The 25,419-nt window shown below is 40.1% G+C and overlaps 2 protein-coding genes across 14 annotated transcripts in view; one reads left to right on the top strand and one right to left on the bottom strand.

Moving 5' to 3' along the window:
* The window catches only part of Med12l (mediator complex subunit 12L), a 305,880-nt gene that overhangs the window by 46,764 nt on the left and 233,697 nt on the right, over positions 1-25,419 (bottom strand). For 10 of the 11 annotated variants that reach the window (XR_012908055.1, XR_012908058.1, XR_012908057.1 and 7 more), the window contains 10 exons: positions 17,207-17,354; positions 12,172-12,290; positions 11,370-11,513; positions 10,320-10,483; positions 7,772-7,903; positions 5,408-5,635; positions 4,725-4,866; positions 2,930-3,050; positions 2,429-2,530; positions 1,600-1,713 (listed from right to left, as the gene is read on the bottom strand). Coding sequence is in view for 7 of the 11 variants with exons in the window: in XM_075950608.1 (XP_075806723.1) it covers positions 1,600-1,713; positions 2,429-2,530; positions 2,930-3,050; positions 4,725-4,866; positions 5,408-5,635; positions 7,772-7,903; positions 10,320-10,483; positions 11,370-11,513; positions 12,172-12,290; positions 17,207-17,354 (1,414 nt within the window). In the remaining 4 variants the exon portion in view is untranslated. The remainder of the gene's footprint in view (positions 1-1,599; positions 1,714-2,428; positions 2,531-2,929; positions 3,051-4,724; positions 4,867-5,407; positions 5,636-7,771; positions 7,904-10,319; positions 10,484-11,369; positions 11,514-12,171; positions 12,291-17,206; positions 17,355-25,419) is intronic. The other variant, XR_012908056.1, reaches the window with a different exon arrangement.
* P2ry12 (purinergic receptor P2Y12) overlaps positions 1-25,419 on the top strand; it is a 57,944-nt gene that overhangs the window by 29,506 nt on the left and 3,019 nt on the right. For all 3 annotated transcript variants that reach the window (XM_075950616.1, XM_075950614.1, XM_075950615.1), the window contains one exon: positions 24,637-24,800. The gene's annotated coding sequence lies outside the window, so the exon portion shown is untranslated. The remainder of the gene's footprint in view (positions 1-24,636; positions 24,801-25,419) is intronic.

Here is a 25,419-nt window from a genome sequence, read left to right as displayed (position 1 = left end):
TAGAAAACAAAACAAACTAAATATCCTAAGTGAATCTGTCTAAGTCTTCACTGACATTTAACTGTGCTGATCATAATTTCTCAGACGACGAATCTCTCGCATTATTTGAATATCTAAAAAACCTGGCAGTCTTACTGGGATTCTCCCAGCTCTACAAACAAGGGGCCACTGTCTAGATGAGACTCATCATTGTGTATAGCACTGAAACATGTTACTAAGTATTCATTCTTCCAGTGAAAGCAGTAGTTAGCATGGACTACATAATCCTATATGATTCTCAGCCTGGAAACAGGCTGAAACCTTCATGGTAGGACGACCTTTTGTTTTGCTACGAAATTCATGACCATCTCAGAAAAGTATGGTTGTTTCTAATTTAAATTTTTTCATACAAAAAATTTGATCATATTCTTTCCCCTCCTCCAACACCTCCCAGAGCCTCTCCATTTCCATACCCATCCAACTTCATGCCCTATCTCTCTCTCAAAAAAATGAAAATCTAAATAAAACCATAAGATAAAATAAATATAGCAAAAGAAAACAAATAGTACACAATAAAAAACAGAGTTCATGTTATGTTGGCCAACCGTTCTTGGACATGATACCTTTCTTGGAGTATGGTCAACATTATCTAGTTAACACACTACTGGGGAAAAAATACATTTTCTTTTATACACACACACACATATACTGGTTTTAATTGTTTTTATGAAGACTACGTTATTATTCTTTGTCATTCACAAATAAAATCTGTCTAGCAAGGTTCACTTAAACTGGTATGTCTATTCCTTTGAACTACTTTCAGACAAGAAGTGGCAACTACAGTTTGGTTGAGGTCAAAATGAGATGAGATACCCAAAGCTAAAAGTAGGAAGTATTTGAGATCCCATAATCATTCAAATCTTTTATGATTTACACACTTAAAATATTCTGAGGTGTTTCACTGCCCATGAATAGAAGGTGGTACTATTGCTCTAGCAAAATATGCACAGTTAAGATTGTAAAGGGCTTCCTGGGCATCGTTAACTAGGTCTCAAGCCTGTGCACCTCCTAGTGATCCCTAGCAATACAAGCATCATGGTGGGTGCACATGTTTCTTCAGGGAAAGCATACAGCAGGATGATAGAAACTTGTTCATCGTCACAAAAGAAGCAGGAACACTAGATTAACACCCAGGTTTTCTGGTGTTCTGCACCTGGAATATAATCTGGATGAAATTTAAACATTTTACTAAAAATATTGTTATTCCTGCCTAATATGAAGAGTGATTTCTGTCAGTAAATGAAGGCAAAATAATCCTGTGGGTCTGAGGCCCTGATTTGCATCAGAATGAATTATCATGTAATTAAAACCAAATACAAAGTACTTATATTCCAGTTCTCTCAGGGTCACCTTAGCCAAGGGACAGAATCCTTGAAGCTCCCATTACTTAGACTTAGGCAAAGCCAACTTTTTCTTTTCTTCCCCCAGAACAAAACAGACAAACAAAAAAACAAACAAACCAGGTTTTCATGACATTATGTAAATTCCACCATGAATATAAATGATTTTGCCTCCACTTCTGGTGATTAACCAAGAGGCTGAAGGCCGGGAGAGTCTTACCAAGCATCATAATAGCCTTTAAGACAGCAAAGACAGCTCCCACTTCTATGCTGTTGTGAGCGGCGGCTAGGAGGTGTCTATCACAAGACGATCTTATCCCAGGGAAAGGTTTGCCTATGAAAACAACAACAGACCTTTAATGGCCCCTCCATCATTAACCATCCTCTGTAACCATCTACAGTCAGAAAGGTCTTTCGTGGTTAGCTTGTGGACACTTAACTGACATCAGTTAGCTTTAATTGGTGCTCCAGAGAATCACCGAGAAACACTGCCAGTATTCTTACTTAACCTTTTCCCTTTAATTATTATTAAAACAATGTTTCTGCTCCTCAGAGAGATGGAGGAAAAGATTAGTCGGATTCCCACACAGATGCAGCCCTCTCTATATGGAAATGATTTAGTACAAGCCTTCACTAATACCCCCCCATCGCCGTAGGACAAAGTAAATAAATGAGTTGTCATTCTCCTAAGTTGAGATGGCATGCCCCGGAATCAACACGGGGTATGTAGGAGGATGAGACTTCCCACCAGCATGGTATTTCCTCAGAGCCCAGGCATTTTTATTGTTTATTAATTCCCCATTTTTATTTCCCAATATATCCTCCTATTGCATAACGGAAGGTGCTGCCAGACCTCTCAGGCGTTATCTCTGTCCTCCATCACCTGAAGACCAAGCCCACGGAAATCAGGGAGGAAACTATAAACTGGATAGCTCCCATGGTCACAGTAGAGCCAAAAGTTCCAAATAACCACAGCAGCAGAGCTTTTTTTTTTTTCTGGTGTTCTGCACCTGGAATATAATCCGGCTGAAATTTACAGGTCAGCTCACCTGTTGCTTGAGGGAAAAAGCAGGCCTGGGGAGCTCGGAAGAGGTGAAGCAAGAGGCGGCACGTCATTCTTGCCCCGGGCTCTGCATCCGCGTCTCCGCAAGCTGGAAAGGGGGAGATAAAAAGCAAGCCTCCTCACATACTACACAACAAGCTTTTCTGGTTTTCTACTGCTAAAATTTCAGTAATGCATTAAATAAACTCTCCTTTTAGTAAGGCCATTAGTTATACCTTTTCAAGGAACCTTCACGCTGCCTTGAACAAAGAATAAAGCAATAGCAGGTTCCTGCTCCAGAGTTCAATGCTACTCTGCATAAAACACCTATTACAGTTACGCCATCTCCACCAGGTACCATGCCACCTGAACCCCCAAAATGGTCCTTTCCCTCACTAGGTACCATGCCCCCCCAATTCCTAACACGATCCTTTCCCTGTGTTAAAATGGACACACACGGCCACAAAGCAGCAACCACAACAAATGCAGCAGCTCCAGGCCAGCTTACCTGCCGCTAGGAGAGAGGGAAGAGCGACATGTTGCACGACGTCCTCCAGGGAGAAACACTGTCGTGCTATCAGGATAGCAATGAAAGTAGCTAATGAATCATGGAATGAAAGGTCACTCACCTTTAAGAAAAACATTGACAGGTTTTAATACCCAACACCCTTTAATGCGGCATATCAAAGACCACTATCTAAGAGAATACCGGCAACACAGTAAGATCTCAAATCTCAGTAAGAACTCAGTAAGAACCAACAGAGGGAGATGGCTTTGATTATTGTCTTCTTGGGCCCAATGCTATGATAATAAGACAAAGCAAGTTTACTCATATCCCAAGGTTCTAGGCCGATGTTGACCTATGACTCATTTGCATGCAACTCAGAAACTACAACACAAGAGCAAAAATCAAGAAGCTGCTGAAAGATGTGTCATTATTGGTAGTTGCCAACGGAATGCACCGTGTGATTTATGGGCAAAGCAGAAAGCAAGAGAAGACTCCCCTAGTGGGAATACATGACCCACTAAAATATGAGCACTCTTTCCTGCTACACTAATGCATTCTTTTTCATGTGAGAGAATTCATTTTAAAAGATCTCTGAAAGTTTTCAATTGGCTGCTAGATTTCAAAAGAGCAATGAGAGAAAGGAGAGAAAAGTTAATTCTGCCACAGTGAAATCTCTACATTCCAGATCTCACAAGGCACTGGAAGAGAATACTCAGGGAACACAACTACCCCACTGGCAAGCTTCCAAGCAATTGGTACTAGGTGCAACAAGCCACATAAATAGATTTAAGAAAAAAAATCTAAGTCTTTGTTGTATGGAAAAGCAGCCTATCACAATGTATTTTGTATAAAAAAATATCTTAATTTACAGACTGAAGATAAGGAGGCAGGAGTGCCCATTCCATCCTGAGACAGCAGCAACAGGAAGTGAATCTCAGCTTTAAAGCTGTCAGGTTTTCTTAGTAACATACACAGGTCTGACAAAGATCACCAATGATAAAAGCGTCAGTGGATGAAGAGTCCAGACAGATGGTTAAGACATATATATATATATATATCCTGGTGCAACGTGGAACACCAGGAAGTCATCCACATGATTTGGACAATCTCTCTATGATTCTACAGGTATATTCTTTTTTTTTTTTTTTTTTTTTTTTTTTTTTTTTTTTTTTTTTTTTTTTTGGTTTTTCGAGACAGGGTTTCTCTGTGGTTTTGGAGCCTGTCCTGGAACTAGCTCTTGTAGACCAGGCTGGTCTCGAACTCACAGAGATCCGCCTGCCTCTGCCTCCCAAGTGCTGGGATTAAAGGCGTGCGCCACCACCGCCCGGCTCTACAGGTATATTCTGAGAAACACTGAATATCCTGAGTCTACACATGACTTATCCAAAATAACAACAGCTATATTCTCAAATATATGCTGGTTCTCTTCAGGTATGAAATGCTTTATGTCCTAATCTGAGGAATTATCCAAAATAACAACAGCTATATTCTCAAATATATGCTGGTTCTCTTCAGGTATGAAATGCTTTATGTCCTAATCTGAGGAATCCAAGCCAGAAAAGAATGAAACAGCTCTGAGACCATTCACATGTAAAACTTTAGTCGCTAGAACATGTTAGAGTTCCTTCTACTTATTTTGATTTTTTAAATTTATTTAATTCATGGTTATGACACTATGGTTTATCACTTTTAGAAACAGAAAAATATTTTGCTTTTTTTACAGCATAATTAATTAAGTAGGAAGAACGATTAGCTAAATTTTAGATTTTGGTTTTAAGATAAAGAGAAAACTTACATCTACAGTGCAGAGTACATCATTAAATCCCCACACATGATTTGAAGAACAACAAAGAGCCTTCAGAACCCCCAGCCACTCCGAACTAAGAACTGTACAGCAAGCAGTTAACTCAGAGGAGAAATTGGCTATGTCATTTATCCTAGAAAAGAGAAAGAAGATAGCAGAAGTGTTTTGGTATACATGAGGAGTGATAACATTGTTTCCTTATTGAATACGTTTCATTAAGCATCACTTAGATTTAAGGATATAATTAATACCGCTTGCCAAGTAACATATAATTAGCACAAATGAATTAACATATTTTTGATTCTATGAATAAATTTGATCTATCCTTTTACATTTTATAGGAATCAAACATTAAGGACACAGGCCTAGGGTGTGCCAAATCCTAGGTTCAATCCCTAGTCCTACCAGGATAAATAAAGACATTAAGTAATGTAAGTAGGCCCAAGTACAGTTCATATCAAAATATAGTATTATTTTCAAAACTGTATATAGTTTTCTCAAAATGGAACATGACTAAAAAATATCCCTTTCCAAGCCATGAGTCCAAAAATCAATGTTGCTTGGGTTGAGGAAATTAAGATACGGCAGGGTAGCAAGTATGAGCTCAGGAAACTAAGGAAGCATCAAATTAACTCCTCCTTGACTATCGCTGCATTCAGGGCAAAGCAGCTCACCGGCCGGCATCCTGGTGGCCCATGCACACATTCATCAGTGTGTTGCAGACAAAGCTGTACCGGTTAGCAGCGTTGTCACTGAGGATCTTGCCCAGCATTGAGTAGTTGATGCTTCTTGCTGAGGGATTCTCAATGAAGTCCATCATGAAGTCTGGATCCCAGCGTAAGTTGGAATTTGCAGGCATTACGTTATTATATATGGTCTGCTTTACTTTTGAACAGGCACTACTAAGGTTAGAAAAAATAGTTACAAAAGGGAAAAAAAAAGAACGGAACACCCAAGAAAATCACTTCAGTGAAGGACATGCAGAGCGGCAACAACTGGAAGACTTCCCTAGACAATCCACACCCTACTATTGCTCATTTCAACTTCTTTGTAAACCAGCAGTAGGTACAAACTCTAGGACACAGTAATTGCTCAATGAAGAGTTTTTGAATTTATATGTGGAAACAACATGAGGTATTTAGTTACTAAACTTAATTATTTTCTAAATCTTTTCTACATGTATATGCACTCAAAACATCAATGCATTTACTAAGCCATCTGTTTCTTCCTTAAGAGCAGCTGTGAAGTATTACAACCTAAGAATAAAAATGGATCCAATTACACACGGGGAATAATGTAGTGTTTTAATACTAACTGGAAACCCAGACCCTATTCTTTTGGGTATGTGGAGCATGCCCAGTGGTAGCTCCTGTGTCAAAGCTGCTGTGGGCACTGGTCCACAGCTATGTCATGTCGAGGGGAACCTCCTGCTTTCAGAGCTGACAGTCTCCATAGATATAATATATTTTATAGTATAATAAAACTGTTACAGCAAAAGATGTAGACCATGTTTCTCAGCAACAGGAAAAACAGGTAACATAGCTGGGCATAGCATTAAACTCCTATAATTCCAGCACTTGAGAAGGCTATAAGTTACAGGCGAGCTGGGACTGGATCCTGTATTTCTAGTCTTTTGTGAAACAAACAAGCTTGCTTTAAGAGCCTACCCTTACCAACTGAGAATTTAAAGTGGGCTACATCTGAATAGATATGGGATACTAGAAATAAAAGAGAATTAGAACATATTATCCATCATTTCTTTATTGACAGGAGAAGCAATGATTTAATCCCACAGTTTCAAATCCATATGAGCTCAGCTATTCATGCCCTCTTGCTATGAACCATAAGTAGCATCCCTTTCCTACCCGAAAGCTCTGCTATGTAGCAGGGATTTGCGGGGGGTGGGGGAAATCAAATTTCTGGCAGAAGAAAGTTTTGTTATTAGGTGACACATAGATCTACCAAATCTTAGAAGCTCAGACAACCCTGCTTTTCCTTTTTTTTGAGATCCACTCCACTTGGCCACCAAATTCCAAATTCTCTGGAGAGCCTGGACACCCGAACTTCTCTAAACTCTGACCTGGTCTCCGGACCGTTCCTATCTAGACTTCTTATCTCCTTCGCTGTACTTTCCAAGAGGCCCCTCTAGGTGTTAAGAGCATGCTGGCTTCTGTTACAACTATTCTCTCATTCTTCCCACTCTCTGCTGCCTACACACAGGGAAGGAAGCCAAACACTCAGCCGTGTTCCTCCTGTAATTGTGTGTCTCAGAAAAACCTGACAGAGTAATGAAAGCAATGAATGCCTGGAGGTCAGAAAACTGGTTTAAATCCGGCTTCACTGTACGTCAAGATCAGGAGCAAAAGTCTGTGAGTAAAGAACCTCACTTCCACTTCCTGAGATTCTGACATTTCGAAAACCTTAATGGAAAAACCAGCACAGTGCTCAGCACATAGGATCTCAAGCCTTGGTAGAAATAGTTAGCATTATGTTTCTCACCAAATTTCCTTCTACACAACTTTATGGTGCTTTAGACACAATTATGAAAACTTTGATTACTACTATACTAACATGAATCTCCCACTATATTTGGCTTCTTTTTAAATGCTTTTCCTAACCCCCAAGCAGAGCTCTGACTACACAACAGCCCAAGAAAGCTGCCTTCTTTTCCTGTTTGTTTTGAGGACAGTGCACACAGCATCTGTGATGCCTACCCTGCTGGTGTCCCTGATTTCAACACTGCTTATCTAAAACTTCTAGAAGAATGTGAAATCTTAAGTAAGAGATCCTTTCGTGGGTGATGTGTACTTTGTCCCCTAAAATCCCTCTTACCTGTGGACTGAAAAATCCTTTAACCACTCTTATACTTATCGCCACAAGGTATTTAGTATTTTGTTTACTGGAGTCAAGAATCCCACAGACTTTTAGATTAGCTTGCATTAGTACTTAAAATGTAAACAGCAATGGGATTATTAACAAACTCAGGCATGGTCATGTTTTTGTTGTTGGTGGTGGTGGGTTTTTTTTTTCCTGCTCACCTGAAAAGGTCTCCAAATTTACTCCTGAGATGGCTACATGAGACATAGAGGTCATATAGGTAGGCCAGGATACATCTTTCAGGGGAAGAGCATTCTGAGGGGTTGACAACATGCTTCACCACGCCACACAACCTGAGGGCAGAGACATGGGAATAAAAACGGCACGTCTTGATAGTGTGTGAGTAGCTGAGGAAGTCTTTAAAGAGAGAGGGTATGTACCTAGGAGCTGGAAATAGGTATCACACAGCAGAAAAGGGAACCTCGTTGTTCACAAAAATATTAAGTTATTAAACACCAATATTGGTTATGCTGAATACTAGAAAGGTTTAAGAAAACAGAGTAATGCAAGGGATCTCCCAGCACTAAAATGCAGAGGATGTAGCTGCTGTGACTAGAACACAGGAGGAAAGTGTAGGCAGGACAGGTCAAGGCCATACAGTTTCACAAATTCAATCAGGTAGCAAAGACTACCAAGCACACTAGTTTGGAAAGAAACAATTCTTCAATACAGGGAATCTGCTGAGCTGGATGCAGTCATAATTTGGAATCCCATTCCTCTTATTTATCCTAACTACAGGCAAATTTATCTGGGTTTCCCTTATCTAAACAATGAAAGTCCATTCTTTAGAGGCAGCCTTTAAAATAATGCCTTTATCTCCAAAGTATCAATACTGCAGTAATTTTCCTCCAATTCATGACTTCTGTGTTCATATAACGTGAATGTCAGTATGGCATAGACGAGAACACCTATGATCCATCCATACACGTCTGACTTCACCACAACCAAGGATCTGACACAGGACTCTGTGTAACATGTCACCAATGGTGTCAAAGATGACTCAAACCCTAAAATGGATTTAATAATCTTCCAACTCACCACCCCTATTGTACAGAGAAGACTATCAGGAGAAGTGACTTGTTTAGAGAGAGGAAAGAGGAGATGAGGCTCCCCCGTGCATAGTGGACCACTCTGTACCATTCAGAAGACTATATAAATCTAACTCACTATGAATCCATGACCAATGAACAAGTTATTGAACGAATATTTATTTTAAAATTGAATGAATGGGTCAAATGGTGGTGGCGTACGCCTTTAATCCCAGCACTTGGGAAGCAGAGGCAGGCAGATCTCAGTGAGTTTGAGCCCAGCCTGGTCTACAAAGCGAGTTCCAGGACAGCCAGAAATTTTATACAGAGAAATCTTGTTTGAAAAAAAAATTAAGAATACTTGTAAAAGTTTTCAAGATTTATTAGTTGTGTGATGCTAGGTACATCACCTTCAAACTCTGCACCTGTTAAACGATATAAAAAACCCACAGAACTGTATACACACATAGTTCCTCACACTTCAAAGTCTGTAGATTTTTACTATTCTACTTCTTAAACTAGACATATGATTAATAATGCAAACGTCTTTTGGTTTTTTAAGAAAAGCCTCTGTAAAACTGATGCCACTCAAGAAATACTATTCATAAATTAAATGCATGAGTTAGGTTACAGAGAAAAAAACCAAAAAGACAAATGAAGAAATGAAAGAAAAGAAATGAACAGGCTGTCTTTTCTTAAAAAAGGGCCTAGAAAAGCAGGTGGGGAGTAGGCAGCAAGAAGGTTAACAAGAGCTCCTCACATTTCTTGAGTCCTTTAAACTCAGTCTTTTGCAGAAACACTAGGTTCAACCTCAGCCCAACCTCACAAGGGACAGTAGAATGAACCCTTGCCTATTAGACACAAGCAGACAACTTTTATTAATTAGGAAGACGATGATCATGTTTCTGCAGTGCTAATGTGTCATAAAGCTTATGTGTCTGATTCTTCAAACGTAAGCTGAAGACAGGTGACCAGTTATGGTGCTCACTGCTCTCAGTAACCACGCTCCAGGACAGCATAGAGAAGAGGGCTGTGACTGATCAGGAGATGAAGAGGAGAGTACCAAGTACACAAAGAGGCAACCACACACCCATCCTGTATTTATAGCTGATTCCTTAGGAATCAGTTTGGGGAAAATTATTTTTAGGTATGTTTTCATTGGATATTTAATGAGACATTTAAAATGTCAAAACAAATGGTACCCAAGTTGTTTAACTTGTTTTTTTGTGGGATTCCTTACAATGGGAGTGGGGGTGTTTCTGACTCTTGCCTGCTTATGGGACCCCTTTCCTCCTTCTAGGATGCCTTGCTCAGCTCTTAAAATGAGGGTTTGTGTCTGGTCTAAATGCATCCTGTTATGCCGTGTTCACATGATATCATTGGGAAGCCTGCTCTATTCTGAAAGGAAATGGAGGAGCAATGGATCTGGGAGAAAGATGAAGTAGGGGCGACTAAGAGAAGGAAGGGAGGGAAGGATGAGGTCAGGATGCATTCTAGAGAGAAGAATAAAGAAAAAGAAAATTTAAGAAACTACTTCAAACCAACTGCCTAAAAACAAAATATTTCTTATAACACAGTCCAATCTTTCTCTAAAAATCACTACATCTTTCTCTAAAAATCACTACATTTTATTTCCTTTTAAGATTAGGAAAGAAGAAAACAATGCCACTTATATACGTACCCTTCAAACACCTGGGCTGTCTGATCAGGATTTAGGATCAGGCAACTATGATACCTCCTGAGCACAGCCACAATGCAGACACACAGTCCTGTAGTGTAACTTCCTGCCAGACTAGAAGACTTCAAGAGCAGCTCAGCTTCAACCACGCTCAGTTCATTCAGTAACTACAACAGGAAAAGCAAGAGAAAGAAATGTAGGTGACAAAATAACAGGCAAACCCTTCGTAGAACCACGATGCAGTCATTCTGCACATGGCTTCAGGAAACACACTAGTTTCTGCCACTATTTACTTTTAAGCCTTTTCTACTTGAAACAAACGTTCTTCTGTCTACCACTGGCTTGTAGAAACCCAGGATGTAAACAGTGCTGAAATGGTTACTAAAAACTTTCTGATGGCCCAACATCCTGGACTGGGTCATTTTAAAGAACAAACCAATTCTTTTCATTTTCCCTTTTTTGTTTTGATTTTGTTCTTTTCTCTTTTTTTTGAGTGCAATGCAAGTAATAACTACTTTCTTATTTATAAAGCTAAAAGCTACGGTACACCAGAAAAACACGCCTTGTGTTTAGTCATTAACACAGGAATGAATGACCTAACATGTGCATACTGAAGCGGGACAAATGGAATTAGAGGGGCTATTCTAGAAGTCATTTTTGCTTTTCACCAATAAATTCTACCACAGAGAAAATAGTGTTCAATACCCAGTACCCACATGGTGTCTCACAAGCATCTTAACTCCACTTCCAAGAGATCCAGTGACCTCTTTGGAACTCCACAGGCACCAGGAACACACACTGTGAACATATGCATGCAGGCAAGTTACCCATCTACATAAAATAAAATAAATCTAAAAAAATAAACTTAAGCCAGGTCACAAGCTGACTCAGGTACTAAGACACTGAGTAGTGAGGTCACTTCAGATAGAGGTTTCAGAACAGCTGAACAATAGAGCGATTTTCAGATCAATAAATAGAAAATTTAAAGAAACATGCTCTTTAATGTTTGGTAGATTTGTTTTCCTAAATATGAGAAAGGCAGTCTTTTGACACCTGTATTGCAAAGTCAATTAGTCCATTGATGTTCAGCGCCGGCTCCATGAGATCAAAGATTAGTTGGATATGATGAGCCAGAGGCAGGTGATAGGATGTTCCAGACGCAAAGCTTGTGATTTGCTCCAGCACGTTGTTAGAGATCTGCTCAGACAAAAGCAAGGAAAGTCACACAACCACCATCTGCATGATGCTTCAGGTAGATAAATTAGTTTGATTTTTAAAGTAACAAATATGAATTCATGGGATTCTACTTAGAAATTAGAACGTGTTTACACAGAAATCAAAACATTTACAAATCAGCATTCTTATAATCGTAATTTAAAAAAGTAAAATGAATTGCAATATAATCACATACTAGTGACCCCAAAGGAGAAGCACCCAGATGTGTTAATCCCCAGACACCAGGAAGTGTTAACTGAAGAACAATAGATTCCTCTCAGTTTCACAATGTTTTAATTAAGTCATCAACAGGTTTCCCCTTCGTCAACAGTGATGATATTGGGTCAGCATGCCATCAAGTAGGTACATTAGGAATTATTTTATTATGATTATTATATAATTATTATTACGATTATGACTATTATTTTTGAATATTGCTGATTATTGTGAAGAAAAAATACTTACAGAATATAAACATATGTTGAAGGAGGCAAACCTGAGACTTAAATATGAAGCTCGAGAGGCTTTCAGGTCTATAAGGAGCATTTATAAAAAAATCAAAGCTCAAAGTACACTGCTTGAGATTTTTAAGGAAGGAGAAATATTCAAAACGGGTGGCAAAACAGCCCGGAATGGCTACCTGAGATGTCACTTGATGCTGATCAAAGTACGAGAGGAGCTGGAGTTTCGTGAACACAGTTTCCAGGGTGGGAAAAACTTCCTGCTTGTTCTTCCTGGCTTTCTGTCCTTCATCCCCAACTAAATAAACATAACATGTGTTACTTTCCACTTGAACTACGCTCTCTGTGATTTTCAAGAAACTTTTTTTTTATGTGTGTGTGCATGTTCACATATTATTACACGTGTATGGAGAAGAGAGGAAGACATCTGGAGTTACCCCTCAGGCGATATCACCGTCTTATTTTATTTAGTGACTGGGTATCTTACTGGCTGAAACTCACCAAGTAGGCTAAACTGGCTGGATAAGGAACAGAAGAAGTCTGCCCATGTCCAGTCAACCGACCACCACGCACACCCAGCAATGGGAGAGAGACCGGGCTCCATCATGCCCAGCCATGGTTTGGTGTGTCCTGGCACTTTACTGAGTTACCTTCCCGTCCCCAGTTTTTTATGGTACTTTTTAACTGAAGTAGAGAATATACAGAAGACAGCATATATACTCTTCATTTTTACATGAATGAGATCCAAATCATGAAATAACATCTCAGAAGCCCACCTATTCCACTCTAATCACCGATCCTTCCCCCAGGGGACAAAGATTTGGGAGATCTTACATCTTGAGTAAGTGGATCTTTTCACTCAGCATTATGCTTTCAAACTGGTTCATTGTGGAGGTAATTTCAATTTGTTCTAAAATTTAATAATCCTCACATACATTATTCCTATATAATATATATATATAATATGCCATTATATATCAATTCTAGTGAATAATGACTAGCTACCATAAAGTACCTTTATGAACATTAATAATTAATTCACTTTAAAAATACAATACCAACAATAAATGTCCATGGGGGAAGCATCAGGCCCACTATGTTTAAACAAGCCAAATTTAAGGCTTTAAAAATTACCTATTATTTATTTAATATGTGTTCATATGCAGTCACTATGGAACACATGGGGAGGACAGAGAAAACGTGTAGGAACTATTTCCTCCAGAAATTAAATTCAGGTCCTGAGGGTTGGTGGAAAGTTCCTTTGTCCACTGAGCCATTTTACTGGATTTTAGACTCACCTCAGCTATTTTTCTAGATAAATTAAATATGCATGCATATTTATACACAACTTTGCTTATATGGGGGAACTCTTGTTTTCTTCACAGCTAAGAACAAAATACAAAACTACAATGTGGTATCTAGAAACAGGATTGTATCTATGTATTACTGTAGGTAGGATGTCTACCATCACTGTGTGCTACCTGGTCAGCAGCAACTCAGAAGGAGCTCTGTGAGCTACTCTCCTCTGGGGAGGTAATTTCACATGTCTTTTATGTCTCTGCTGAAGGTATACAAACCCAGAAATATTCCAGGTTACTCCATACTGCTTTGCTCATGTCAAATGTGATGCTTGACAAAATGACATCAGAAGTGACTTCACTTTGAACAGCAAGCCAAATAGAAACACAAACCAAGTCATCTTGGTTTCAATTTGATACAACAGATAGCGATACCAGAATAAATAAATTAGTAAGACGTGCTGGCATTGGGCAGGGGAGACAGGTCGGTTAAGGCTCCGAGTGCAGATCCCAGAACCAGTGTCTAAAAACAAGTCTAGGAGTGGGGGCACCTGCCTATAACCACAGCACTGGGAGGTAGAGCTAGGAGAACTAGTACAGACTAGTTGCTGAGTTACAAGCCAGCAAAAGACCATGTGTCAAATCAAACAAGCAAACAGTGGAGGGAGCTGGAAGAATGATACTTGAAGCTGTTTTCTGACCTTCATAGGTACACACACACACACACACACACACACACACACACACACACACACGACCATAAAAGAAGTGCCAGTAAAACATGTTAAAATTCCACTTCTGTCAAATGACACCAACTATGATACATATGAGAACTAGCAAATTCATTAAACTTCCCTTCTTTTGGGTATCTAGTCTCATCAGCACACGTTAAAATACAGGATGAGGCCTTCTCCGTAGCTGTTCTTATATGTGCCATAACCATGCTTGAGAGATCCGAGTTCTGATCAGGTTTTCAATTCCCTCACATCATTCAAAACTGAAAAGGTTGGACGTATTGTCCTGTGTGCAAAATGCTTACAGTCATGAAGTCTTCCTAAGACCAAAACAAACACAAAAGACTTGAGGAAGTAGGTCTTGCTACAAATCCTCAAGTGCATTTTTTTTTTTTGCTCATTTGTGCAAAGAGGCTCCATTATTGACACACGTAATGCCATACGGGCTCAACTGAAAAGATATAAATGAGTCTTGCAATTAAGAAAGAATCCTGGTATTTAGCGGTGGCTCTAAATGAACGATTACAATGTCATTTGCACAAGTAACAATACACTCTTAATATAAAGGTGTTTCGTACCTATTTTCTTGTTTTCATGACATACATTAATCCTCTTCTACTCCTTAAATTTTACATTAATTTTTTTTGGGGGGGGGATTTTTCAAGACAGTTTCTCCGTAGCTTTTGGTTCCTGTCCTGGAACTAGCTCTTGTAGAGCAGGCTGGCCTCGAACTCACAGAGATCCGCCTGCCTCTGCCTCTTGAGTGCTGGGATTAAAGGCGTGCGCCACCACCACCCGGCTTTACATTAAATTTTTAAGCCTTTAAATTGTGAAAGTGCTTCCCTTTAGGGTAAACTGGACATGAAACCTGGGTAGTTAACTGAAATGCTATTTAAAACTTTAAGTTAGGGAAAGCAGAGGTAGCTAAATTGGGAGACTGCTCATGTAGCAGGCTCACAGGCATGGGTCAGTCCCTCCTCACACACAGAGCACAAGGTGATGTAAGCTCTAATCCTAGCACATGAGAGACAGAAGCAAGATGTACAGAAGTACAGGGTAATCCCTCAAATTCCAGTCTGTCTGGAAAACAGAAGACCCTATCTGAAAAGGACAAATCATAACAATAAAAGACTTCATGTTAGAAACCCTGAGGGGAAACCTGGCTGGTTCCCCAGGTGTCTTCAAGTGCGCCTCAGAAATTTAAGTTTTGTTTTCCCAACAACAAAATCTCTTCCTTACTAGTCTTCATTCTGCTGAGTAAGATAGGTGTAGGTCTCTCTCTCTCTCTCTCTCTCTCTCTCTCTCTCTCTCTCTCTCTCTCTCTCTCTCTCTCTCTCTCTGTGTGTGTGTGTGTGTGTGTGTGTGTGTGTGTATACAAAGTTCCATTAGCCCCAAGTACAGCTGGCTAACTTCTGGTGTATAAATGAAGTCTTAACTAATAACTTAAAATGAAGACTGCTTATTGGATGGCAGGGCACTATATATGAAATTAATATCATTATAATAGAAGGAAAAAATAACCTCTGGAGATGAAACTTTGAAGTGACTGATACTTTGAAACGCTGAACAGGAAATGTCTTTTTTTTTAGTCCATATGCAAGTAATGTCTACTTCAGGGTTTGGTACAAAGAACAGACAATGGTCTGGCATTAAAACACTTCTATGAAGGAAGGAAGTAGGCTCAGCAGAAAAGACACCACACGGTTTCCTTCCCCCTTCCAACCTCCTTTGGTCTTTTTTTTATCCAGAAATTTCAGAGATCTGCAAAGGCCCTCTACGCTAACTGGATAAGTTAAGCATGACTGTGTCTCCTGCAGAAATCAGCATCTCCTACCCCCATTCTATACCAAAAGCTGCTCAGAAGGTTCTGTGCTAGCTCGCTGCAAGGCTTCTAAATTCAATCTTCTGGCGCAATTCATTTCCTCTTTTCTCTGAGAGGGAGAACACAGCACAACTGATAAATGGTTTTCTTAGACAGAACAGTCTCTTGTCCAAGCTCACGAGAAGCCAACAAAACACAATTTCATTTCCCTTTCTTGGCTCTTGGTCATTTCTCATAATGCTGGTGTGTTTGCGGGCCCTGAACTGGCACGGGAAGCGAGGCAGGGCATGGGATGGAGATCACGCATGAGGACCCCTGTGTTCGCATAGCCTCAGACTTTGTCCCTCAGACACTGGGGCCCCAGAAAACAGGCACAAACACACACGAGTAGGCCTGCTGTGCTCAGGCAAGTGCACCCGTGCTGATGGCAGAAAAAAAAATCTATTTCAAGTATCTCAACTTTTAGGAATAGTCTAGCATACATAAGCAGGCACTAGTAGTTTATCCTGTTAAAATCTCAAAAACAGAAAGGGTTCCCAGAGGTTTCGTCTCAAGAAAGAAAACCTCCACTAGGACGTGAGCTCTCCACCTAGGGGAAATGCAACCCTTTTCCTCCTTTATAGGACTGACGTGTCAGAGAGGGAAAGATCAGCGGTGGCGCTAAGGTATAAAGTGGTGCCATGTTCTAAACCGTGACCGTAAAACTATGTAAACCTTGCAAAGAGTCATTGGGCAAATATGAAGCAGATAATTGCACGACTCCAATTATGCAAGGAGGTGACACAATACGGGGGCAAAGCTCAGGAAATGAAAAGCCTGTGAAAAGAACAGGGAGGTAAAATTCCAAGTCAAAAAGGCACTACTACTGAAGATCTCATGCCTCTGTCACCTGGAGTTGTTTGGTGACAGACTTAACCATGACTACTACCACCACTCTCTTGCCGAGTAACACGAAATCATTAACTGGACCATGATTTGCATCTAATGTGAAAGACGAGAGGACAGAGAAACAGCCAACCACAAGCTTGTAAAAATGATGCAAAGAAGAAGTAAATTGACTGTGTGCAGGCAGAACGTTCCATCTCATTATTCAGCACATCATCCACAGTGACGACTACAGAAAACACATATGGAACTTGCCCTGTCTACCTACAGGAAGGTGGTAGCTGCTTCACACAAAAAAGGTCGCTAGCAATGAACACAAGACCTTAAGATGCAAATGTGCCTATTCATATTTCAGTGTGACAGTCATTCAAGAGAGGAAACACTGGTGACAGTGACGTGGGCCACTCTGATAAAGCCTGCGAGAACAGGGAACACAAGCAAAGGCGGCAGGAGCCAGGGCACTGGGGCTCCTTACCCCCTGATTCCGTGGTGCTCTTCTTGTTTAGGATTCGCAGGATATCTTTGGTGATCTTCTTCAGCTGATGCCTGGCTTCGTCACGCTCTTTTCCGACTCCATAGAGAAGGATTGTGCGCTGGTTACATTCATGACTTGAAGACTCATCCTGAAAGACAGCAAATGACTCTGAAGCCAGTTCGCAGGGCTGGGGGTACATGTCCTACTCCTGAAACACACTAGTCACGGCCTCTCCATGCCTGTTTGCGGGGCCGGCATCTGCCAGCTCTGCAACTCACCTCAACCTCCACCGGCAACACCCCTGTTTTTCCAGTTTGGAACATGCTAAAGTAAAAAAAAAAATAATAAAGTACCAGCTGGCCTGAAGCATTTGATGTGGGCGTACCCTGCAGAGTAAGTTCTGGCTATTGAAAGATTTTTTTCATTGTCTAAATTTTAACATGGCATAGAATGATGATACTATTTCCTTAGTGAGCTTGGTCTCAGATGTACAGCAACAAAGTGTGTTTTATATTTAGGGAAAAATATTACTAGGACCTTCAACTACCTTCAGAGAAGGGTACTACACTTACTTCAACATGACTGTGTAAGATATATTAATATTTATTTCCAGATGACAATAAAGGAAAGCATAAGAATCACCATGTATAAGATAAGTATCTAAAAACACATAGTCTGAGATGCTCACTATTGCTCTTCCATTTTAGACCCCAGGCTCCTCAAACGATCACGCAAATCCAAGCGCGACTTCTTCCCTTGTGAGAAAATAAATTATTGAGTCACTGAGTAATGAATGTAAGTCTAGCATTGAGATGAATTTAGCCTTAGCCAAATGTAACATCCTAACTCAAGTTAGGACTGGCTTACATTTTTCAATGTTAATTTCTCCTTGACAAAATCTTTTGGTTTCCATTTTCTGAGTAAGTTATTTACTTCTCAGCTGGACCTTTCACTCTATCTCCCCTTTGTTACTCTTTGTACAGCACCGTCCATGCGAAGGCCTCCCCTTCCTCCTTGCCTCTTATCCTAAAAGAACTCCTCCTAGGGGATATGTTTATCATTGGCAACAGCCAAACCCTTTAGAGGTGAGGACCTGCAGCATTGCCCATAGAATTCTGTGTGTTCCATGCACACAGAACAAACACCGTGCTTCCGAGGCTGGTGGGCAAGTGCCATGCTCACTCTCCAGTTCAGGCTGCAATTCAATTACACGGTGCTAGAAATAATTCGCATTTGCATTTCCTGTTGACGTCTCGTTCTGTATCCCTCTGCTAATTCTTAATGTTTTAAAGGGTCCAAATAGACCTAAAGAGGTCCAGACAGGGATGGTGAAAGATCAAAGTTCCATATACCAGTAACAACTCAGGACAGCTACAGCCCCATAGTTTACCATGCTTAGGGCTGAGAGGGCTTGGAATGTATCCTAGTCACAACAGTAAACAACTCCATAATCCTGTGTAACAAACCTACTTCCTAGTCTCAGAGTCTTCTTCTGAAGAACTGAATAGTGTCTGTAAGTGACTGTGAGAATAACCAAGACATACGCAATGCAATGTCCTAGAACACTGTGTGCTCACTGCTCACATTCTAGACTCCCACTCCTCCACACACACCAAGAGTCCACAAGGTATTGCATTAATCAGCATTTCGCACGGACCTGCTTAAGCTCTTCTTGTCACCTAAAAGGCATGATCTTAATTGCTGACATTTACCTCGAGGGAGAGTGTGAGGACCCCATCAGTGTCCTCAGCACACAGGGACTAGGAAGGGGAAGCAGGGTTTGGGGCATTCAGACATAAATCATTCATTTTCTAGGTTGTTGCTTTTGGGGGGGAGCATTAATGGTTGTCTTCCTGAGTCCCCTGTTATTCTCTTTAGTAAGCACCAAGGTGGCCCTTAATGCTTAGTGAGCACACCAAGCAAAAAGAGAAGTCAGTGGAATAAGGAACCAAACATGGGTGAAGGAAGATTGAAGGGAAGAAAGGAAGACAAAAATCACTGTTTTGTTTAACTGGCTGTTAAAGTGCTAAGAAAGCTGAAGAAGTGAGAAACCAATAGAAAGGTCACGTTTGTGTGGTGAACGGAGTCTCAGCTATGGGGATGAGGAAGAGAAAGCAGAATCTAGCGAGCACCTGATGGAGAAAAGTGTCAGACAGCAGGGTCCAGTGAGTGTGTGTGTGCATCACGCTGGATTTCATTGAATCAAACTGAAAAGGTTGTTGGAGATAAAACAAGAAAGTGTGTGGTTAACGTGTATTGGGTTTGATGTGGGCACTAATGTTGGTCAGAGTTGAGGTGGCGAGGAGAGCACTAAGACCAGAGGAATGTGCAAAGCTTCCACATTCTACTTAGGTGGCTGAGATGGTGGAGAACAGAAGCCAGCTACGAAAATGATACACACCTGTGCTTCTTGACTAAGATGCTCTAGCCAAGCAAGGCCCAGACATCAGGTCTGGGGACACGATAGGGACCATTAACCAATGCTCCAACAGGGATCAAATGGAGGCAAAGAGTCAGTTTAGATGTGATGTTTATTTTATTTTTTTAAATTTTGCTTTGTTTGGTTTTATTAACAACTTGTGTGTATGTCAAAAGCCAACTTTCTCTAGAATGGCTATGAAGCGAGAGGTTGAGGAGCGAGCTGCTATGGAAGGAATGGGGGCAGGGGTGGCTGAGAAGCGATTCAAGTTTACTAGAAGCCGAGTAGGAAAAATGACTTAAAAAAAGAAAATGTGACGCGCAATAAACAGCAAGCTCTTGTTTCAAATGATGACACGAATAAAGACACCTTCAAAGGATGGCAGGTTTGTGGAGGAGATTGTTGATGAGAGGTGGGGGACAATGGGTCACTGTCTGGATCGACAGAGGAGACAAGAACACTGCCTATGAAAACCTCAGGCAAAGAAATTTCAGGAAAATAGCACATAGAATCCAAGACATGAGTAACTTGCCCTGATGGAGAGAGAGGTGACGGAGCCACTGCAGAGGCGCATACAAGGAAATAGGAAGGATTCTACAAGAAGACATTACTGATTTCCTTAAGTTAATATCAGGAAAAAAGCAATAACTATTATTGGCTTTCCAACAGCAAAGCAGGGACATTTTGAAGTTTCCAGCAGGCTACAAGACTTGTTTGTGTCTATTTTTTTTCTATAAGTAGAAAAATGTAGAAAACCTCAAACTGAATTTATCAGGTAAGAAGCAACTCAACCTATGAACATATACCAAATACTTACAAAGGTGGCAGTCCTTTATCTTAATATTTGAGCATCCTGACATTGCATAGTTGTAAGAAATGTTAATGATCTGAGACCAGAACTAAAAACTATACTAATAGATATTCCCTAAATGGGTATATTCTTTGGACAGAAAAGAACCAGCTGAATCCACTACAGAACTCCATCTGTCTTTATTTTTAGGATAAGTGCAGAGAACTGAACAGGCCATGTCCCCTATAAACTGAGTACTCAGAGGAACACCCTCCACATCGGTTACTTCCTCTCCCCGAGCATCACATCATGCAAACAGAGGCCTAGCTGGCTAAGAAACCAGAAGGCTTTCTCTTTAAAACCACAGCACGCTTACCCACCCTAAAAAATATCAGACATCCTTAGGAGGAAATAATGAAGTTTGCCAAATTAAGGTCTGCTCTCAGCCATCTTCGTTTCTTTAAATTAACATTAAGAATAACTGCCAAAATGTGTGTGCATTTAATGTGCATGCCTTACAGTGTGGGATAACAGAAGCTGAGGTCATCAGAACAATGTGCACAGAGTTCATGACACACTATTTCTCTTCTTTCAGGCAAGGACCAGGCTGACAGATAATGGAATTACAAGACACGGCCTTTTACTTGCTAAATATTCCCAATGCCCAACACTGCTTATGTTTTAAAACTATATTTATATAACCTAAATTGCTATGGGAAAAAAACCCTAAGCTAGCTAATAAGAGACATGCTCTGGTATAATGTACGAGTTTAATAAAAAATCATTGATATCAAAATGATTAAAAGTCATTAGAATTGAAAAGACTCCAAATATGACCAAATATCTAATTATATTTCATCCTCCTGCCCAAACCTAAATGTACAAGGACCACATGAACTTTAAAAAATGGCCTCCTGGGCTCAGAGCAATGCTATATGAATTAAAAACAAATTTTAGATAAACAGAAAGTATTATCTTCAATAAATATGGCAAAAGAATTTAACATTTAAAACAAAAGTTTTCCTCAATTTTCCAAATTATCTTGAATATAAAATATATTCAATTTCATTTGCCAAATAAGACTATTACAAAGTGTTGGTGATGGTGTTGTTTACTGACAGGAGGAGGCAGATGTGACCAATTGATTGTGCTACATGATAACACAGAGGATTTTTTTTAAATTGATTTTATTGAGTTATACATTTTTCTCTGCTTCCCTCTCTTCCTCGCCCCTTCCCTTCAAGCCTCTCCCATGGTCCCCATGCTCCCAATTTACTCAGGAGATCTTGTCTTTTTCTACTTCCCATGTGCATTAGACCCATGGATGTCTCTCTCAGGGTCCTCTTTGTTGTCTAGGTTCTCTGGGATTGTGGATTGTAGGCTGGCTTTCTTTGCTTTAGGTCTAAAAGCCACTTATGAGTGAGTACATATGATATTGTCTTTCTGAGTCTGGGTTACCTCAATTAATATGATGTTTTCTAGCTCCATCCATTTGCCTGCACATTTCAAGATGTCATTATTTTTTTTCTGCTGAATAACAACAGAGTTTTAGGATGAGACACTTTCCACCTAAATATTTTAGTGACTTTCAAGGCTAGGTGACCAAAGGGGAAATTGGCAGTTGTCCGCAATGAGAAAATATGAGAAGGTTTAGAGAAAAGTGTTTGTGGTTGTCACTTAAAATCTGAGAAAAGATGAAACAGGCTGAGGTCAAAGCTCTTTTTAGTCTTCAAGTTACTACTGAGAATGTTCCAAGGATTTGAAAATCTATATTCTTAGTAAGAAAGCATAGCTGAGGAATCATGAGTTGATTTTCTTTTTTCTTTTATTTTATTTATTTTATTTATTTATTTATTAAGGATTTCTGCCTCCTCCCCGCAACCGCCTCCCATTTCCCTCCCCCTCCCCCGATCAACTCCCCCTCCCTCATCTGCTCGAAGAGCAATCAGGGTTCCCTGACCTGTGGGAAGCCCAAGGACCGCCCACCTCTATCCAGGTCTCCTAAGGTGAGCATCCAAACTGCCTAGGCTCCCCCAAAGCCAGTACGTGCAGTAGGATCAAAAACCCACTGTGATTGTTCCTGAGTTCTCAGTATTCCTCATTGTCCTCTATGTTCAGCTAGTCCGGATTTGTCCCATGCTTTTTCAGACCCAGGCCAGCTGGCCTTGGTGAGTTCCCGATAGAACATCCCCATTGTCTCAGAGTTGATTTTCTTTTATCCTGGCAGGCTGATTCACTGAAGGCAATCTATAACTCTCCTTCTGGAAATCTGTTTTAACAGAGAGCTCAGAAACAGTATAAATATCCAAGAGTTTCAAATTGGGTATAAAGGCAAGGAGAGTGCTTATGTGACAAAAGGCAGTGCGGTTGTTTGGTTCTCCCTGGGCCCTGAAGAGGAAAGAGACCAGAGGTGGCATGCGGGAGAGTCCCATGAGCAAAGCAAGCTATGGACCAGACAACGGGGCTTGGGATGGAGTCTCCAATGAACCTGACTGCTCCACTCAGGTTCCTTCATTCAAAAACTGACCACAGAATGAGTACTGGCCGATGAAATAAATGTGGGTTAATTATGGCAGTGCAAGAGATCAAATGTGGGCGATTATCATCTCGAAGCGTAAAGCTTTTCTAAAAAAGTATCTCAGACACTCAAATCAGCAAGTAAGACCAGTTTAATTGGCTTTGCTTATATGAAGAACAACCATGTAGACTTTTCAAAAGCCTAAAATCAAATCACTACTTCTTTCTAGGTGATGGAAATACTGTAGTTAGTATGTAACTGAATGTTGCTGAAGTGACTGAAATTGGCGGCTTGACTTCAAATTGTGGTGGCAATAATAATCCTGTGTCTATTTAATCCAGTGGTCCTCACGCTTTAGTGTGCCTGAGCATCATCTGGAAGAAAGGTTAAATACAAAAGGGGGGGGTCTCTGGTTCATGGAGACTAGGGAGGTTTCCTAATTGCACATTCTAAAAACAGGGTTCATTCAAGTGATGCTGAGCTGCCACGACACACTCTCAAACCATTAAATCAATTTAACAAGTATACACACACTCAAAATTCAGAATTGGAGAATATGTCTTCTTAGTAGAGGCATCTGCCCAAGGAATTTTACTGCTAACAGAAAGCCATTTCGGTTGGAAATATGGTACCTGTCACAATGCATGCACTTTATCTCCAAATGCAGGAGCCAGAAATATTCATATAAATATAAAACAGGGCCGGGTGGTGGTGGCGCACGCCTTTAATCCCAGCACTCGGGAGGCAGAGGCAGGCGGATCTCTGTGAGTTCGAGACCAGCCTAGTCTACAGAGCTAGTTCCAGGACAGGCTCCAAAGCCACAGAGAAACCCTGTCTCGAAAAAAACCAAAAAAAAAAAAAAGAAATAAATATAAAACAGTAACAAATTTATCCTACAATTTCACTCCAAGTGTATATTTTGCCTGTTTTAATATAAAATTTAAGGAAATGCATATAATAATGATACAAAGGTGATTTAATTTAATGGAACCATTACCCACAGACTCAACTAAAAACCAAAGAACAAAAAACAAACAAACAAAAAAACCCCACTGTTCCTTATTTAAGTTTTATTCAGAACAACCATGAAGACTGTTCATGCAATCAGCCTGGCAATGGACGCAACTGTTTTCTTTCCTAATATAATTTGGGAGTCTAATAATTTATAATGGGATGATGTTGTTTTGTCCACAAAGACGTTAATCAATCACAGATTTTAAGTAATGTCATTATGAACCAGGATAAAACAAGAAGCAAAAGGCTTACCATCCCTAAGGAAGTACACACTTCGAGATAATAGAATTACTTGTTAGACAGTAACGCATCACCCACTTTGAGCACACTGTGTTTTCAGGTGAACAGCCATCTGAGAAAGCAAGTGTGCAGCCTTTCCCCAGGACCAGATTTAGAAGACTTCATCTCAACTTGAATTATCATTTATTTGCATGGAAAATCCCCCTCCGAGAAACACTCGACCTTACTGATTCTATTACAGGTTTTAGAAAAAAAACAAAGTCGCAGTATCTTAAACTGGTTTTCAAAAGATGACTTCTCAGCCACCTTTGCCCCATTATTTCCCAAGAGATAAAAGCAGAAGTCCTAAAGCCAGACAGATTCAGTGTCTGCACAGCTTTGAATGTGCAGTGGAAGGTAATCTCTCACTGGGATGTTCTTCCTTCCCCTCTCCCTTTATTTCTCTCTAGAACGCTCAAGACTGCATTGCTGAAAACTCAGCAGATTCTCTATCACAGACAACACTGGCAACTAAACTAAGTACTGAGGGAAAACACCAGATGCCGGCCTGCAAGTTCCACTAACTAGTATTACTGGAGATACCCAAAACCTTCAGGACCAACGGGATAACCAGGTAAGGTTACATTATCACTTGACAGACTTGTACTTATGCTATGACGTATATGCATGTTTTCCAAGTTTGTTTGTAAGATCGTAAACCTTATATAACAATTAACAAAATGGGAAGCATACAGTTTTTGAATAACATTAAGTTAAAAAACTAAGATACTAGTCTTAGTGGCATGGGAGATTAAGTTCTTCAATAAAAATATGACAAAGCATGGATAAATGTTGATGTTTTGACTGTGAAATGAGAATTAAATATAAACAAAGGAACAGGATTTCCCAATGTTGAGACATTTGTTAAATAATTTACCTACTATGTACAATGAGCCTTCCCAAGGTAGAATTACCAGAACGATCTAGGAATGGACAAGCAGAAGGTACTAATGAAGACTAAGAGAACTGAACTCAGGGTTCGCTCTCACCTTTAAGGTGTGGAGTAAGAGGTGCTGAGGTTATACTCCTGGTAATAGTCTTAACTGTATAATTTTCAGTAATCAAATGATTCCATTGACATTTGGAGGGAATATCTGCTATCTTAATTTATCATGTTAGAGCTTATATAAGAGTTATATGGGTTTTTAAAAACTGTATTGGAATATGAGAAGTTCTGCTAATTGAGAAATCAT

The sequence above is a fragment of the Microtus pennsylvanicus genome, chromosome 16, assembly GCF_037038515.1.
Source record: "Microtus pennsylvanicus isolate mMicPen1 chromosome 16, mMicPen1.hap1, whole genome shotgun sequence".
NCBI lineage: Eukaryota > Metazoa > Chordata > Mammalia > Rodentia > Cricetidae > Microtus > Microtus pennsylvanicus.
This window is presented reverse-complemented; position numbering and strand designations above follow the sequence as displayed.